The following is an 18,382-nucleotide window of genomic DNA, read 5'->3' on the forward strand; positions in this document are numbered from 1 at the left end:
CACGGATATTTTGTATGTTTACAAAGACGGATGAATTTGCAGATATTTGATTTGCACAAAACACATGGATGAAGAATCCAAAGCAATGTCGTCTTTTCAAGCTTGAGCGTGTGTTTGTTTGTGACTAGGGTGAGATGCTATTGCTTCATTTCTTAGTAAATGAGTTAAGCCCCCACAAGGAATATCTGATGAGAGATGTTGGTGATGCTTTAAACTGTATCGCTGTTGTAACACCGCAATTTATTTACATGTGAACACCGCTTCATCTGTACACAACCGCAACATTCATCAGTCGCAATGTTGAACTTTACCATCGTTTAAATAATAACCTCTTATTTCTCATTCTTAGTTTTCGGCGAAACATTATGCATTTTAATTTGTTCAAATGTATGTAACAATACAAAAGCATTAAAAATGTCCTCATGTCACAGTCCACAATTCTGGTGCACAGGGCAAAACAACAGAGAGTACAAATTCTCTGACAAAACAAGAGGCAAAACCATTTTGAAGCTGCTTATTGAATACACTGATGTCAATCTACAGACCTCATAAAATCAAAACTGCTGTTTTGTGGCTTTCAGTCCGTATCTGATTTGAACTTTATATTTAGGAGCACTATAATAGCTATAAACTATTAGCAAATACTGTATATGCATTTAAATTGGACCAAATCTACATATTGATCTTTGCAGGAATGTCTACAGCTATGCTGTACAATACATTGATTTTATAGCAATAGCAGTCTCCCCCTAAATGGTAAGAAATAAATATTTCAATAAAATACTTTCATTTCTTTTCCAATAAAGCATTTTCCTCTGAAAAAACGCGATTTAGTTTGGCTGTGATGTAAATGAAAGGGCATTGACTTTAAGTCCTGTTCCCTGTAAGGAGGAAATTGTTCTTAGAGGGTCTTTAAGTGTTTTATAAGTGCAGAGGAAAGTAATTGAAACCATTCAGATTACATGCTTTAAAATACCTTACTACTAATACTGTTAATTTCACATTAGTAACTCATAATAATGAAATGTGTGGGTCATGTACTTTTGAACTAATATATTTTTCCCATATATATATATATATATATATATACAGTGGGCTATTGACAGTTGGGGAATAACTTCAATATATTAAATATCATATATATTTGTTGATAAATAATGCTCTTTGAAATAAGTATTTAGAAAGAAGTATAAATAATTTTTACTCCCAATAAAAAATGTGCCCTAGCATACCTTTTTCAGAAATAACACGCTGTATATTTTATATTATAAAGTCAATGTACATTCTAAGCCGTCATCTATTCTTCTTAAGCACAAATGCACAATACTGCAAAACATAGAAAATTGTGTTATAGATACTTTAAATGTAACTTAGGTACTTGGACGTCATTGTCAATGCTGTATCAATGCATCTCTATAATCGTCATCATCATCATCTTCTATCAATGCACCTCGTCTCCATTCGCAGTGTACTAGTCTATGGGCTCCGGCTCTGCATCCATGCAGGTCTCCCAGGGGTTTCTGGGCATGTGCGGCATGGAGATGATGAGCAGGCTGATTCCGCTCAGGAAGAGGAGAGTGAAGGCTGCGCAGGCGCAGGAGAACGACCACGAGTAGTAGTACTCGATCCATATGGTCTCATCGCTGTCGATCATGCGCTTGACCGACTGCCTCATGACCTCCACGGAGATGACGATGCACAGGCCTGTGAGGGTGAAGAAGGTCACAGAGGTCAAACGGAGAGAAAATATGGTGGTTTTGTGGTTGACGTCTGGGCTTTCCAGACTATCGATACGCCTGCGTTAAAATACACCGCCTGTATGTCCTTGAACAAGTATAAATATAAATATTTCACTTCATAGGGTCTTTAAACCAAACAACTGTATATGCATTTTACACACACGAGACTTAATCGTCGGTTATATGTGGGGCTTACCTGCAAAAGCGAAGAACATGCCAGCTGGTCTCAGCAGGTAGTCTCTGCTCTTCCCAAAAGCCCCCAAGAGGCACAGACTGCCCAGAGTCATGAAGGCCAGACTGAAGATGGCTATAGCAGCAGCTGAGATGTTGTACTCTGACGGAGGAGAAACACACAACAAAGACCACTCCTATATAAACCATGGAGCCAAATTCTCAAGATGCAAACACAGGTCCAAGCACTGTTCCAGATTCATTTTCATTTAGTATTTTTTCGACCTTTCATACATTAAGTCATGTCGTGTAATAAAATATATTCGTTTGACTTTCTAAATCGGTTATAAATGTTTTATTGGTTGTGTTTTGTTCAAATGTTTGTGCCGTGATAAACTGAACCAGTGAACCAGCGTTGGACCAGCATTGTTCACTGAAGTTGTCAATAGTTTTACGAATTCGAAATGTTTATGCACTTATGCACTTTTGAGTCTTATTATACCATTTAAAGCCCTTTGGGGTTATTAATGCTTTAAAATATATATCGGGTATAAATGCAGTCATAATTAAATAGTACATTAATGTGAACGACACATCTGATTAAATCTAAAACAAATAGTTCTGTGGCACCTGCTTATAATAATAATATCCAACAATCATCAAATGAAATTTTATAAATATATCAAATGTACTTACTTTTTAAGAGGGCTTATGTCCATCAGGGCAGATTATTTTAAGGCATTCAGATATTGGTTGGGCGACCATTTCTCTAGTTATATACTCGTAGTTCATTGCATGCATAAATAGATTTGATTTATTTGAACATATTTTTTTGCTGGACATTTTTAGACGGGCCCATGGACTATCTGGAGAGAAATCCCCCCTTCAAGACTCACGTTGACTGAAAGCCCATGACAGTATAACTATGCTGATTTGCTAAGACTGATACTGCGGCATTGTACCAAGGTTTCATAGTTCACGAGCTATACTAAAAAGAACAGAACACCAACTAATAACTTACAAGTAATAGTTAAGGGCTCCGATGAGTTAAGACTTTTTTGGGGGGATACCAGCACAATCCACATTTATTGTCAGTTGACTGTGGTCCCACTGTAAAAAAATCTGTTTGATTGAACACAAATGCTTTAACACATGCCAACTGTTTTTATCAGGTTTTCTTTAACTTTCATCCTTTGTCAACTAGGCTTTAAACCCTGATGAACAAGAAAATAAGAAATATGAATGTTTCCATCTGGACCATCTGCTGTTTACCAAACATTGGATCCTATCTGCCAGATAACATCCCACCATTGAAACCCATTAAGTTACCTCTGGAGACCATCAGAGACCTTTAGCTTCTATTAAAAGCAACACAATTCCCATTATTACCATAATCCATTGACATTCCTGTGATGGTTTGAATTGTTTATAGTTTCAAAAACAGTTTCTTGAAAATGTTTTATCTGACCTGCAGATGCATGTTTTCAGAATCAAGCAAAATCCGCTGAGAATGACTTCATCAGCGCTGTTAATTCAGATAATCTGTTAAATCAGTCTGACCTCCAGACTAACGCTGCATTTATCAAGTCATTCATTAGTAATAAAGACAGATCAATGGCCTACTGTGGACGACCATTGACATTTTAGCATGCGAGCATGACGCTGGAAACGGTTTACCACCAAGCGTTCCAGCAAGGCTTCATGTCTCATTGCATTCTCCACTTTATCATATTCAGATAAAGGTTTATTTCTTATAACTCAATGTCGAACTGGAGCATGAAATAGCCAAGACGCTGTCTGCTCAAAGGCCAATAGCTCAATGTGGTTGCCAGATTCCACTACGAGAGATCAGGAGGATGAGACACTATCTCAGAATGAGACACTATCTCAAAAAACATTTAAGAGTAATTAACAAAATAACTGGATTTTACATTCTAGAATCTAGAATCACCCTTTTATAATTTCATACAATTTTACAAAATTCATAAATTCATAATGATATATATTTTTATTTAGAACATAAGAACATGTTACTCCTCCAAACAGATCTCAGAGCATATTTTTCGGCCCAGTACCTCTCTAAAGTGAAACCCTTTGCACCCTCCCCTCTTGATTTCGAGGGAGTAAACCTTACCTTTCTGAGTCTTTACTTCAAAAACTTCGGCCTCCTCCCCTGACGTGAAGTGTTTGAAGTAGGAGCAGTTCCTCACTGCAAAAAGAGATGAAAACAGTGATTGTAGCTGAGGGTTGCAGGTGCCGCCATGGTCTGTAAATACCACGCATCTGAACTACCAATGAGCCCGCTTGACATTTCCTCCAGAGACCGTGGGCACTCGACAACAAGCCAAGCTTTCGTGTGCGTCCATGAGACGGATCGTCAATTCTGAATTACGCCTGATGGCATAAACCTGTGATTACATTTCTGTTATTTGCTGTTATTAACAACAAAACCCTGTGATAAAGTATATACGTGTGTAAATTGTGTGCGTGTTTGTTGGCGAGTGAGACAAATTAGCCTATGAAATTCGTTCATCTATTCCACCAACATGACAAAATTACGCTTTGTGTCGCGCGTTGCAACGTCCGCCCTTCACTTCAATTAAATCTTTCCTCGGGTTACACGTCCACGACGTTACAAAACGACCACCCATCTGAGACCTTTGTCCCTATCTGCCAGACCGAATGGAAAAGTTACGCAAGAGTTCACACTGTAGACACCTCTTCTTAAGATTAAACTCATAAAGCAAGCACGCTGTTTGAAAACAGAGGAGCACCGGGGTTGGGGCTGGTGGGAGACCTATGTATGGGTTACCTAGCAACAGGCTGGTCTTAGCTTTGTTAGTTAAAGGCAGACTGACAGCAACTAGAGAATGGGATGCATCGGAGATATGTGCTGCTTAAGACCGTGATTTACTATTCCCATCACAGGCCCTTAGCGCAAGCTGTTTTGGATGAGTTCATCTCACAAACGGCCTTGGAGAGCCTTTGACTGCCATGTGTGGGCTTATACGCGTGTGGGTCACGGTCAGTTGTTATGACAGAAATAGCCTGTTGTTTGCATTGCCTGCCCTCACTTGATGATGCAAGGCTTGATTTAATTGTGTTTTGGTGGCCCTTTGGGCCATGGGTGGGTTCACTGGCGCGCCTCCATGTTTCCAGAGTCACGTCTTTCGTGTCCTCCTCACCTTTTTTTGCTTCAGCGGGCCTGTCAGAGTCCTTCATCAGCCTGAAGGCGATATACAAGGACGGACTGATCATGAATCAGACCCTGATAAAGGGGCCGCTCTTGACAAATCTGTCATTTTTTCACCCGGCATATATCAGCAGCGAGACCTGTCGTGCATCTTGTTTGGCGTGTACAGTAGGCAGACCTGCTTTTCCGCGTGATTGGACCTAAAGCTCAAAATGAGTTCTGCGGCACTGTCGAGCAATACGAAGAGACAAAAATAGCGATTTGGGGTGTATCAATGACCTTGCTGGTTTGTTAATGGAAGCAATTATTTCAGGGAGGAGGTCGATTGTGAGATTGCAGTCATAATAGATCTTGATTAAAACTCCCTATTGTAGTCCACTACACTCAGAAATAATGCACGGAACTGAATTAACGTAAGTTTACTTGACAAGTGTTTGACTGGTCAACTTAACATTTACATTTATTCATTTGGCAGACGCTTTTATCCAAAGCGACTTACAAGTGACACATTACTGCAGAGCAATCAGGGGTAAGGTGCCTTGCTCAAGGGCACTTCAGTCATGACCTGCTGGCACTGAGATTAGAACCAGCAACCTTCTGATCACAAGCCCAACGCTCTAACCCCCAGGTCACAACTGAGGGGGATTTTCAGTTCCCAGCATGCTTTGAGTAAGACTGCATTTAGTCAGTACATTTTGAAATTCTGTGTTATTTTAAGTGTTTTTCAGTAAAGAAACATTATTTGTGCTCAATGTTCATTTGTCTTTGAGGTTTAAAAGAATTTGCTGTATTTTTTAGTTTTGAAGAGTGTTACATATGCTCACCGGTGGCGCCAGGGGGTGTCTTGGGGGGTCTCAAGACCCTCCCAAAAAACGCCTTGAACCCCCATTTGACCCCCCACCCCTTCCTGATTAAAAAATATTTCATATATATTGAAATATATATATCCGGGATAAAGATTAAAAAATTGTTCTCTTCAAACTACGCAGAACAATAATAATTAATAATTCATTCGACATATTAAAAAATATAAAAAAATCACTGCGACGCCCCATGAACGTTGCTGTCGTTACGTTCAAGGCGCTGTCGCGAGCCCGCAAGAGCTACTATGCACTTTATATCTTGAAGCTAATTTGAAAATTGAGAGCAGACGGAAATAGGAGTAAAAAAATATCCCCATTGTAGTGGAGGGCGAGCACTGCTTGATCCTAGAATTAGAAACAGAGGACACCGAGGAATTGGAGGATGAGGAGGTGGGACCGGAGCAACTCGCAGCCCCCGAGGCGGAGGAGACAGGTGAGCAGATGGAAAGAAATGGCGCCTCATCGAGCGCTACAGCAGGCACGGATGATGGGAATCCTGACGGCGGAGAGGATTTAATGGGGGATTTAATCCATGGCCCAGCCGAGAAACCAAGACAAGCTCAACTAAAATCGTACCCGGGTCATTCTTTTGGATTGTAAATCTGTTTTCTGTCATGGGTGTGTCTATGGCAATTAAAGTTCCAGCATATTGTTTGCAAACTGCAATTGATTAATTAATTAAAAACAAAGTAGTTGATATACTGTGTTGTTTTATTTGTTTACTAGCATTGATATGCAGTTATTAGCCATGTCCACAGTATTTTTTGTTGGTTTTCATGAGACCCCTCTTGAAATGACCAGGATCCCCCATTGCCCCCCAATCAAAATTGTCTGTAGCCGCCACTGCATATGCTTAGGATGTGAGAGGTTTATGCGAGCCCATTATGTCTATTGCATAATTTAACGAACTTTTACTGTGCTAATGTCAGTACTGAGATGCCGCACATCTGATTTGCTCAATGTGTTTTGACTAACATAAATTAAATACAGACTTTCTGCAAATGTATGACAATAAAAAGTACCATTGAGAAGTATAAATATTGTGTTTAATTAACTTAAAATTGCTGGTACAATCGGAATGGTTTCGATTTACTCAAAAATGTTTTGTCAACATTAATTACATTTATTTTGTTCATACAACTAAAGTTTTATTTGTTCAAATTACTTGAAAGTAAATTGAACAAATAATTTTTTTGAGTGTATGCTGGACCAGTTGCCTTTGGAGTGAGATTTCCAAACTCTGTTGGGTGACCGTGTTGTTTTTTACTGTACACACGAAGCAGTGGATCAAGACCGTCCTCTTTTGTCCACATGCAGAGTGACCATCAGGTTCTGGGTCAATGTGAGAGGAGGACACATTTAACGCCGCTGACCTGCTAAGGCTGCTCATATTTGGGTCACTCAAATATGCCTCTGCAGGAGTTTGGCTACCAATCTGAGATAAAGCCATGATGTTACAAGGCTATCAATTGAATGCTTAACCCAAGAATGTCGAGTCCGTCATGATTTCCTCACCCTTGTGTGTTTTCAAAGAGGTATGACTTACTTCCAAGAAAGGAGAATGTTCAAACTGCTTTTCTCCTATCAATGAATGCATTCTTATGTGGGTCAATATATCTACCGTAGATTTGTTGATATTCAACGTCAAGTTCAAAACATGCACACTCGTGAATGAGATCTACAGCAGAGGGTTAGGTGATTCCCATCCCAATAAGAAGATGAGGGTAAATTATTCCCTTCACAATTACATCGGGCACTCCTGTATCAGAATCACTTTCAGCTGGTGTAATGCCAAACTGTGATTTTAACATAATGAACACCACTGGGATGATCTTGAGTCATTTTAACAGACTTGCGTCTTGAATGAGTGTGAAACGCTATATTCCCTTGAAGAACCTGAAGAGTCTCAACAAAACTCAAAGCTTCCCCTCTCTGAGACGCAGGTCTGGGACTGAAGCCAAGCATCATTGAGCACTCAGGAACAGAACGGCTTAAGTGCTAATGTTTTGGCTCACGACTTCATTTCTGCAGTTCAAGAGGCTTTCCAAATCTAGCTAGTCCCCAGGCTATGAGGTTTGATATGCTAGGCTAGCCCAAACCGGGCCAGACCGGGTCCCTTTGGACGGTTGAGCACCGTGAGGTGTCTGCGGAACCTCGAGGGTCAGACATTTACGAACCCATTCCAACTCGAATTATCCCGCTGGAGCATCCGTAGGTGTCTGCCAAGACTGCAATGCACTATCCTGACTGAACTGCTTATCTCCAATGATCTCCAGTAAAAGCTGCAGGTTATGGTTTGAGCAAATGCAAACAGTGTTGGAACTGTGAAGTGTGATAGATTTCAACACATCACTTGAAATGTTTGATGAAGGACAGATTTCATTTACTTTGTTAAGTCTGGTACAAGGCAGCCGATTCGGAGTTGCACCCCGTGACTGAAAATGTTTGTCTGACCAGTATGTTTCATGAATTTTAGCACAGTATGAAACTGAAAACAACCCTAAGAGCACTGTGGATTCTTTTGTTTTTGTTTTCTCGCCGTAAACTGTCTCACACAAAAATCCTGGGTATTTTCTTACGTTTTCAAAGGCTATACCAATATTGGTGACTAGCGACTTCTACAAAAGTCCTCATTGTGGCAGCCTCTAACTTAACAAAACTTGTGTTGTAACAATACAATACAGGCCAAATGGACCACATAGATCAGTATTTCTCAACCCTGGTCCTCGAAGACCCCCTTCCAGAATGCTCAATATTTTGAATTGCACAATACTGCTTCTTACAGAACCCTACATCACACAGGTGACAGCCTGTATCCAAGGATACAATTACCCATTAACTCAATTTGTCTGAGATTTGAGTCTTAACCCTCTCAGCCATCATCATAATAATGACCTAAGAGTCTGAGAATGTAAGTATTTCTCCACAACACATTTGACGGTCAAATGTCTGGAATGCAAGAGACTGAAAGATATGATCGGTCTTCATTAAGCTGCTAGTAAATTGCATTTACCTTTTTGATCTCTTGTCTTCTAAATCTATCTGACCTGGGGCAAGGGAGAGAAATGAGGCTGATTCCTCCCAAGTGTACGATAAAGAAGAGTCAAGTTATTCGCCATCTCCCACAGGTAGATACAGTTCCTCTGCATTTCATTAATCCACAACCACATAAATCACCTTAACCTATCTATTTCAGCCATACACAACCCTGTGATATTACAATCACAAATCAACACCCGTTCTTTTCATTAACAGTGTGCCCATTGACCTTACTTAGGAAGTCAAAGACAAAGACTCATTATGTTGAAATAGCATCTTAACAACATTCAAATGTTAAAATCAAATCCAAATTGTGAAGATTTATCTCCAAATGAGGAACAGCATGACTTTTTACGGTAGGTTACTGTGAGGAGATATCGGCTCACTTTGATTCATGTGCCGCACCAAATACTTCCTACATTCCAATTTCCATTTACAAACTTACAGTAAGATGAATGAGGTGATCTTCCAAAAATCTACTTGTGGACGTCTATGCCTTGGGGCTACACTAGGCGTAAAGTCTAGTAACGGCTGAAGGTGGCTTGAACTGAACTTCCTTACCTCCTGGCAGGCTGATAGGGCCACAGCCTTTGCCCTGAGGATCTGCCTCCACGATGAAGATGCTCTTCTTACACAGCCTCCAGAGTCCGAAGTGGGCCGCTTCACAGGTGGTGTTCAGGCGCTCCACCCTGGGACTCAGCACCGCCCAGTGGTCTGTCACGACCGCCGCCAACATGGACGAGATGCCCACCAAAATAACCAGGAAGGTGATCTTCACCTTGATCTTCTTGTCCTCCAGCATAGTGACTGTTGGAGATCAGTTTGAAGGTGTCCTTGCACCCTTGAACTTTCGCTTTGGTATAGATTACTTCTCGCTGCACGAAACAGGAAAGTCATCCAGAAACACGCTGTCTCTTCACTTCAGCTCGCTGTCCACAAACCTCTGCTTCTGCCTGGAAAAAGAGGCCAGATAATAGTGCTCTAGTTTTCTCTCTCTCTCCTTCCCAGAAAGACATTTAGTATGGTGGGCTGTGCCTTTAGAATACTGCCTTCACCATGTAGACTGAGAAAGGGTATTAACTAACATCCTAAAACTGCCGCTCCCACTGGGGTACACTGAAATAGAAAAATAATAATTTAGCACCACATTTGACATGGTGCAAGGACACGGATTGGGGAGCTTTCAGAACCGGTTTGTGATGACTTTTTACTAGGGATGCTCTGATACCTTTTTTTAAAGACAGAGTGCGAGTACCAATATTTTATTCTCCAAGCACAACATCTTGTAGTCCTGAAAATGAACCATGGTTTTACAAATACATGAATACAAAACACATAAAGGCTCTGCATTTTAATTTATGAATTGAAAGCAAATTAAGAGGAAAAACTAGATGCACTAATAGGCGATACGGCTTGGATATCATTTTATTTCTCTGATGATTTGATTGTGATGACTTTGATTCATTTATCATGTGCTTTGCTTTTCTCAGGCAGTTTAATTATTTCCTGCTGCTGGTGCCTACTTGATTCAAAAGGCTCATGGGAAATTTCCTTTTATTAGTAGATGATCTACTTTTCTCCAGTCATTGAATGTGAGTGCCTACACCTTGATATCCAAATTTCATCTTTGCAGTTTTACATGTAAATGCTTCCCTTTTCATTGCGAACTGTAATTAACAAATCTTATTATTCATCCTGTTTCTAAATCATAATAGAAATTGTGTTTTCTGATGGATTCTAACTGAAGCCAATGTGAATTTCTATAATAAATGGAAGTATATCTATACAGGCAGTAATGTGGCGGAACCACAGGGTATAGACCACTTCAGAAGAAGTAAACAACGCTTGTCCAGAAGACTTTCCTGTTTCCGTTTTTTTGACATGACTAGTGTTATAAAGTGGTCACTAGGTAGTAAAAGTATAGTATTTTGATATGTGACTATAGTGAATCACAGAATCCAATGTACACTCAAAAACTTTGTTCAATTTTTTAAGGTTAAATAAAACAGTTACAATTGGGCAGTCGACTTATATTTCCCAGCATGCTTTGCGTTCAACTGCATTTTGAGAGTTATTCTCTAAAATAAGTGTTATTAAAATAAAAGAAACACTTGTTAGTGTTTATTTTCATTTATCTTTAAGGTTACCATTGAAATGAGTTGCCTTTGGTTCGGTCGTGGGCGGTTACGATCCTTTATTTGCATTTCTGTCGAGTTCTATTAACTCAATATCTTCTTATTGAAGTTAAAAGAAGTAATGTCTAATTAATGTTAAACATATGTAATATAGAAATATGTTCTTGAGTGCTTTCATTAAATAATCTAATCGATAAAATTGGGTTTTTATGTTGGTTTTATGTCAAATATGCATTTATGTCAAATTTAATTTGTACAACAAGATTATAAGAGTAGTTTCAAACAAATTAGATTTTGTTGGAGAAATGTAATTCAATTTCGTGGAGAAGTTTTCCTTAATTGAATTAAGTTCGTTCAACAACTTTTTGTTTTGAGTGTAGTGTGATGCTTCATGTTAAATAAAATCCATGGCCTTCAAAGGTCATACTGGAAGCTGTACCCATTATAATTGTTTTGTGTGTATCCACACAGCTCAATTCAATCCAGTGAGTGTAAATGACTCTATTTTAAAGCTAACGTAACGTAAACCCGATCATCTAAGTCTGAGCTTTTTATAAAACACTGTGGCCCACTTTTCAGGACTCTGGCCCAGTCTTTTGTAGCATTCCGTTATAACACAAAACACGTGTCAAAAGATGACACACGCCAAAAAAACATATATAGCTAACAAAAGAGTCGCTCTGCTTTTTTGGTTACATCTTAGTTCTAATGTATGTACACAGATTCATTGAGATGGAGGGTTCATCCGCAGGCTAATGGTAGCTAGGATACAGCAGAGATTCAGATGATGGGCATCTGAATAACATCGCTGTGGTTTCAAACAACCCCTCATGCATCAGTCTTTCAGAGATTTATAAATGAAGAGCACCACTTTCTGATTCTTTTATTACAACAGGGAGCACTTACATGTAATGAGGCCACTATTTACGAGCCAGCTTTTATTCTGGATTATATTTACAAATGATTAAACCAAATTGTATGTCGTTTCTTCCCTTAAAATCAAAAGTAAACCGATTTTCTCGTGAAAGGTCTGATTATAAAATTTCAAGTTAACATTTCATATCCAGTTTTTTCTCATAGGGCAAGTAGCCCTGTACTAAGCGGGATAATGTACAAGCAGCCGGCTGATATCGTGAAATAAGCCCCTTTGGTGTGATACAGGACCCTCAGCTTCTCGTCGGGTCGTGATCACACTGTCTGGGCTTATTTCTGCGATAACAATCAGCTGCCTGAACATTGTCCCTTACATAATGGCAATAAAAATCACAAAAGCAATATACTGTATGTCTACATTTGTCTGGTGTGTATTTTCTAATTTAACCGTGGGGTATAGTTAAAAGAATTTTGTTTATCAGCTGTTATTTGGCCTGTGCATGCTCATTTGATCAGCTCCCTACTATGGTACAGTTTTTATCACATGGGCGCTGATATTTGTGGGTCACAAGCAACAGCTTATCCGTCAGATGAGTCGCTAACAATCAGCATCAGCACCGCAGCATCTTCCCCTCTCTCTGACACTGTTTTAAGGCACAGCTGGGGGTCTTACCAGCTGATCTCCAATAAGACGTACCGCTCACCCGGTCCTGTGGAACACTGCGCTGAGCAAAAGACGTCCGTACTGTGAAATCAATCTCACCCTGTGACCAGCGTTTCATTTACCTTCACTGAAATCAAAATAAACGGCGAACAATTGGATTCGTTTAAATGCGTTAGCGTCCAAATGGGAAGACAAGGGTGATTGGTCTCAGATTTTATGCAGAGCAGAAGAAGGAGGTGTATGCGTTTCCTAATGACAGGCAATAGTATTCAAGCAAAATTAGATTACCAGAGCCCTCGGGCCAATCTCCATAAAGGTCACTGAAAATAGATCTGTCGCATACAGAATCGGTTTGTACCATCCTACATTACTTTCAATCTGTGCCACAGACTGGATGGGCAGTAATGTGGCAGAACCGGCTGATCAGACCATTCAAATGGACTAATTTCTTAATACAGAGTAAACAGGGTGTTAATAGGGGCCATTAGAGAGCATGGCCATGGCCAAGGTCATAGACACTCTTGCTAAAGATGGCCCCATAATAACCCTAAAGAACACAGATTTCACATTGTGTTCCATGGTGTTACAATCTTAAATAAGACCACAGTGGTCTTTCAATGTGAGATAAAGAAGCTGTTCATCATTTCTACATTACCTGAATATTAGGCAGTGTTTGCCTGTGCAAAGATAGCTTGCTAAGGTGTTGTGGGTGCTTTCTAAAGCCTTGGCATGTGGTTGCTAAGGCATTCTGAGTGGTTGCTAGGGTATTCTGAGTGATGGGTAAATCGTCGCTTGCTGGCTCAGGTCAAAAGAGTCCACCTTCAGATTTCTGTGATGTTCCGGAGATATGACTCAGGTCCCTCCTACAATGTAAGCCTCTATGAGTTATCGGCTGTTGAAAATGGATCCACTCGTTGCTAAAAAAGCACTAGCAGCATGAAATCTCCATAACTATGAACGCCGTTAACCATTGTTTGATGTAGTTTAGACAACGAGTTTCATAAATTGTAATAAAAATAGTGCAGTAACGATGTGTAACTAGGAGGTCTACACCTCGGTTCAAGTCAAAACAGTCACATTTGTTTGAGATTCAAACCAATTCGTGTTTGTAGATATTTTTGTTGAAAAAGCAACCTTTCAGCAGATATCACTTCACTGCACAAATCTTTCAACCCAGTAATACATGACATTGGAAGGTCTGACACACTCATTGTACAGAAGTGAATGGAAATCTCTTTATTTTAATAAAACCTCATCTAGGTATTAAAACATTAAGATTGTCACTGTATTGTAAAAATGTTCGAAGACGTGGTTTAAAATGTGGACTCTTACTGTCTTATCTGTTGAGCAGTTTTTCCTAATATCTGAATGAAATTCCAACACACGTTTGGAAGGTGTATATTGCCATCTTATATGTAACCGTTCCTGTGAAGACCACTTGGTTCGATGTAAACAAAGCTGGTTCAATGCTGGTCCGGAAGCACTTCCTGTTTCAGTGTTTTAACACTACAAATGTTTGAAATACAACCATCAGAATATTTGTAACCAAATCAAAACGTTAAACTTGTAGTTATACATGTGAAATTGAACTTAATCTCTTGAAGGTTGTGGTCATTATAGCAATAGATTCACTTCAAAGAGAAAATTTTGTAAAATGATCACACCTATTTATTAAATGTTACATATTAAAGTTCATTTTTCTTACTCCACGTTTTTAATCGGTTCAGAGAAAAAAGTAAAATATTTTCTCTTGATTCTCTATGATCTTTTTTTAGACATTTCTGCATATCAAGTAAATCTACCTTGTTTGACAAATGTAGATATCTGAAAAGAAGACAAAATCCTGCTTAAGATGAATTGGGAGCATTCTTTCTCTTTATAATCCTTTTAACTAATTTATGATTTATAATCCCTAAACTAATAACATTGTATTTAACACAAATGTATGCTGTTTACGTGATCTTATCAAAGCAATTTTTCTGAAAAAGTTTAAATTGAGTTTGAAATCCATTTTTGCAGTGCACTTGTACAAAACACTCCAGCCACATAACACATCACAAATACATGAGCGAGACAACATACCCCGGTTTACTTTATTTATGTTAGCAACGATATGTCATCATCTGTGGTACAGAGAAATTCTGAGATCAACATTATTAAATCAAGAAAATGGCAAAATACCTTCCATGAACAGAGAGAACATTACAGGTTACCATAGTGCTTGATGTTTGGCAGCGAGATCCATCTGTTAATAAAACCGTTAAAAGCACACAAAGTCAATGGGTTAAAGAAAAACATGCAAAATTTACATCAACCCATAACACACCGTTCAACAGAGAGCCATAGCTGAAAGCTCAGGTCATAATGGCTTTACTAAGAAAAAGTGTGGCTGTAAATGCTTTGATTTAGTCACACACCTACCAGATATATACAGCGAGTTGTTTCCTCCAATTGAGGAAACACTTTTAGTGACATTTGACCACTCGCTCGGATATTAAAGTCTTCCGAGACCACCGGCGGAAAACTGACAGACTTTCCACGAAGGACCTGGGACACGGGACGGATATGAAACAAATGAGGATATAATGTCAACTCCAGGCGTAAGGCTCCGGTGAGGCTAAGACACTTTGAATGGTCTTCTAAAGGGCTGGATCGGCCACACTGATGTCTATAACGCTGCTCTCCTCTAGATATTCATCAGCTGTCTCTGAGACGCTCCTCTGGCCTGATGGTTGTTCATTTCCTGATGTCTGACATTTGTCATCATTTCTCCTTTTCATCAGTGGACATTGTCAGATCCCCAGTGGTGGTCCATTCAGACGCAACACGGCCGTCACTCAAATGTTCGAGAAGGAGTGACTAAATTTAACCCACATTCAGACAAATACCAAAAAGAGGTTAAACCCCGGCAGAGATTACACAACACAACCTTTGACAGATTCACAATGGGAGGCAACAACACTGGCTGGTTAGCTACTGACTGTTGACCATCCGAGTCAATGTTCCGTGGAGATTTTGTAGATGTACCATGGATCTGCCCTGCTGAAGAGACCACCAACGGTTGGTGATCATATATTTCTTGGACGACGGTCACCAGAATAAGACACATCTGTCTCCAACCGACTTTTATCCAGTTGAAGGTAACATACTTATGATGATGCTCTAATTGTGCATCATTTACCAGCACAAATGATGCTAAAGAAAATAATTCATAAACAACTCACAAATTTCTATTGTTTATGTGACCTCACCAAAATCATTTTACCCGTGTATGGTTTTCATGTGTTTGCTGCTAAGCCAATGTCCGCGTCTCTAACGGAGCCACAGTATTATTCAGCTTTTAAGCCAATACAAACAGAAAACATTGTAGAATGTTCTTTACAGATGTATACTTTAAAACAATTACAAACATCGCATTTCATAAATACGTGATCTCCTTCTGCAAAGAAGTGAAAATGTGACAACAATGTGTCCTGTGTCAGCCACCGTAGCTCTTCGAAAGGGAGGGAGGGGTGGAGTGAGCCGTTGGTTGTAATTCACTACCTTACCGCTAGATGTCACTAAAAATTACACACAGGACCTTTAATCGCATTTTTGAATATAACAAAATGCTATGTTAAAAATGTATGATACAGGTGTAAAAACGTGTAACTTGAATAAATAGAAATGTCATGATTTTTTAAATAAACATTAAAAGTGCATCCCATACACCTGAACGCCACACAAGGGTTAAGTTTCAGTCAATGATTTCCAACAAGAGGGGCGGAGCCTCCACAACAGCCTGTAAACTAACATTAGGGTTTGTTTCCATTCAGATATAAAACTGATAAAAAGTCCTGTCTTACTGTATATATGTCTCATTACAGAGGTAACTTTGGTTGCCAATACCAATTTACGTAAACCAAGACTCTTAAAACAAATGTGCTTCAGAAGGTTCTCCGATGCCATAGAAGAACCTTTTGTTTCCATAAAGAACCTTTAACTAGGGATGCACAATACATTTTTGGCCATGTCGGTATAGGCCGATAAATGATGAATCATTTTTTCTGGTTAAACCTCTTCAGCTTCATTCTGCTCACAGTTAAAACCCAGCACAGCACGATCTTTCTGTCATGATGATCATTCTCTTACTGCTATTAGCAAAACTTTTAGGCCTACATTATGTAGATACTGTATTAATGAATGTGTAAATTAGCCTTGTGCCGTGTTTGGTAATACGGTACACCACAGTAGTGAAAAAGCACGGTGGTGTTATTGCGGGCACATCAAATCACCGTGAAGAATGTGCATATCTTTTCCTTTGACTGGATTAATAACACACGTTTATGCTGCGTTTATATTGCCATTTGCATTCCTGACAGTTGAAGAGTTAGCTTAGTCCGCTAGCTACGCTTAAGTTGCATCTCTTGATTTAACAAATAAAATACAGTAATCCGCTAGTCGTAGTTATGAAGTTAATAGAACAATTATTTTGATTTGAAGTTGAAGATGAAACGCAACACAATCGTATCTTGCCACAGAGTGCTGCTTCTAAATGTCTTTTAAGCTATATAAGCTATCCCACTGCTTGCTATCTGGGGAAAACATGAATTAGCAATATTGTTGTACTGACACTCACAGGTAGTTATATAACGAATTGATGTGGCAGTGAAAATTACCATTTAAACATTGATCCATGAATATTATGTTACATATGTATTTGACTATGTACTGTATGTTAAATACACCTTTGTACAGCAAGTAAAGTGGGCATCTTTAGCTTTATCATCACCATTACGTGTTTTCACTCACTAAAATCTAGTAGCTATGGAGTTAAATATGTTTTATCATATTTCATGTTTCGCCTGACCAATCATCAGTAAAGCTGTACTTTCTATTTCTCTCTTGTTATTGGTTGATATTTGAAAAAGATGTATAACTTGTTTTAGACACTATAACACTGATATGGCTTGTGTTTTTGACCTGTTTTTGTAATGAATTTCATCACAGTGATACTATCGTCTACTGTAATAAAAGCATCCCCAGATAGCACAGGTACATCTGTAAGATGTCTGCTAAAGATCTGGAGATCTGGAAAACATCTGCTGTGTTAAAACATCTGTTAAAATCTTAGAAAGAGCTGTTGTACATCATTCTAAATCATAAACATCTCACAGACATCTTCTAGAGGTCTATATGACATCTGACATCTCAGAGATGTAGGGTAGATGAGCAAACAGCATCTGCCAGATGTCTTGCAGATGAAATGGCAGACATCAAATAGATGTTTAAAAGTTAAAGAATCATTAACTAGTGTAAAGTAGGGTTGGCATGTGATTTTCAGGGGGAAAAAGGGAATCCCTATCTTTAACATCTGAAGATTATACAATAGTAAGAAAGAGATGGTTCTTAAAGGAACCTTTGACTGAATTCTTCTTTGTGGAAGCAAAAATGGTTCTTCTGTTGCATCGCTGTGAGGAACCTTTTAAGCACATTTAAATCCAAGAGTGTTCCGTCAACAAGTTTCACCAGAATATGCTGGTCAACCAGCTAGACCAGCAACAACAAGCATAAACCAGAATACACCGACATGGAAATTCATACTGGTCTTTTTCAGGAGGGTGTTAACTAACAATCGTGAATCCCTTAGTGAACATTTACAAATTAAAGGTGCTGTAAGTGATTTTTTATAGATAGCTATCACTGTAACGTGTGAATTTGTAAAC

The 18,382-nt window shown here is 39.1% G+C and overlaps 1 protein-coding gene across 1 annotated transcript; it reads right to left on the reverse strand.

The window, feature by feature from the left end:
- Positions 1-1,471: 1,471 nt before the first annotated feature.
- Positions 1,472-9,807, reverse strand: cacng1b (calcium channel, voltage-dependent, gamma subunit 1b; the record flags this gene model as incomplete). The annotated part of the gene is made up of 4 exons (XM_079457791.1): positions 1,472-1,704; positions 1,936-2,073; positions 4,045-4,119; positions 9,567-9,807. The coding sequence occupies 4 exons, from the start codon at positions 9,805-9,807 to the stop codon at positions 1,472-1,474; spliced, it is 687 nt and encodes a 228-aa protein (XP_079313917.1).
- Between the last annotated feature and the right edge of the window lie 8,575 nt (positions 9,808-18,382).

This window comes from Barbatula barbatula (genome assembly GCF_947034865.1).
Source record: "Barbatula barbatula genome assembly, chromosome: 5".
NCBI classification, from domain to species: Eukaryota; Metazoa; Chordata; class Actinopteri; order Cypriniformes; family Nemacheilidae; genus Barbatula; species Barbatula barbatula.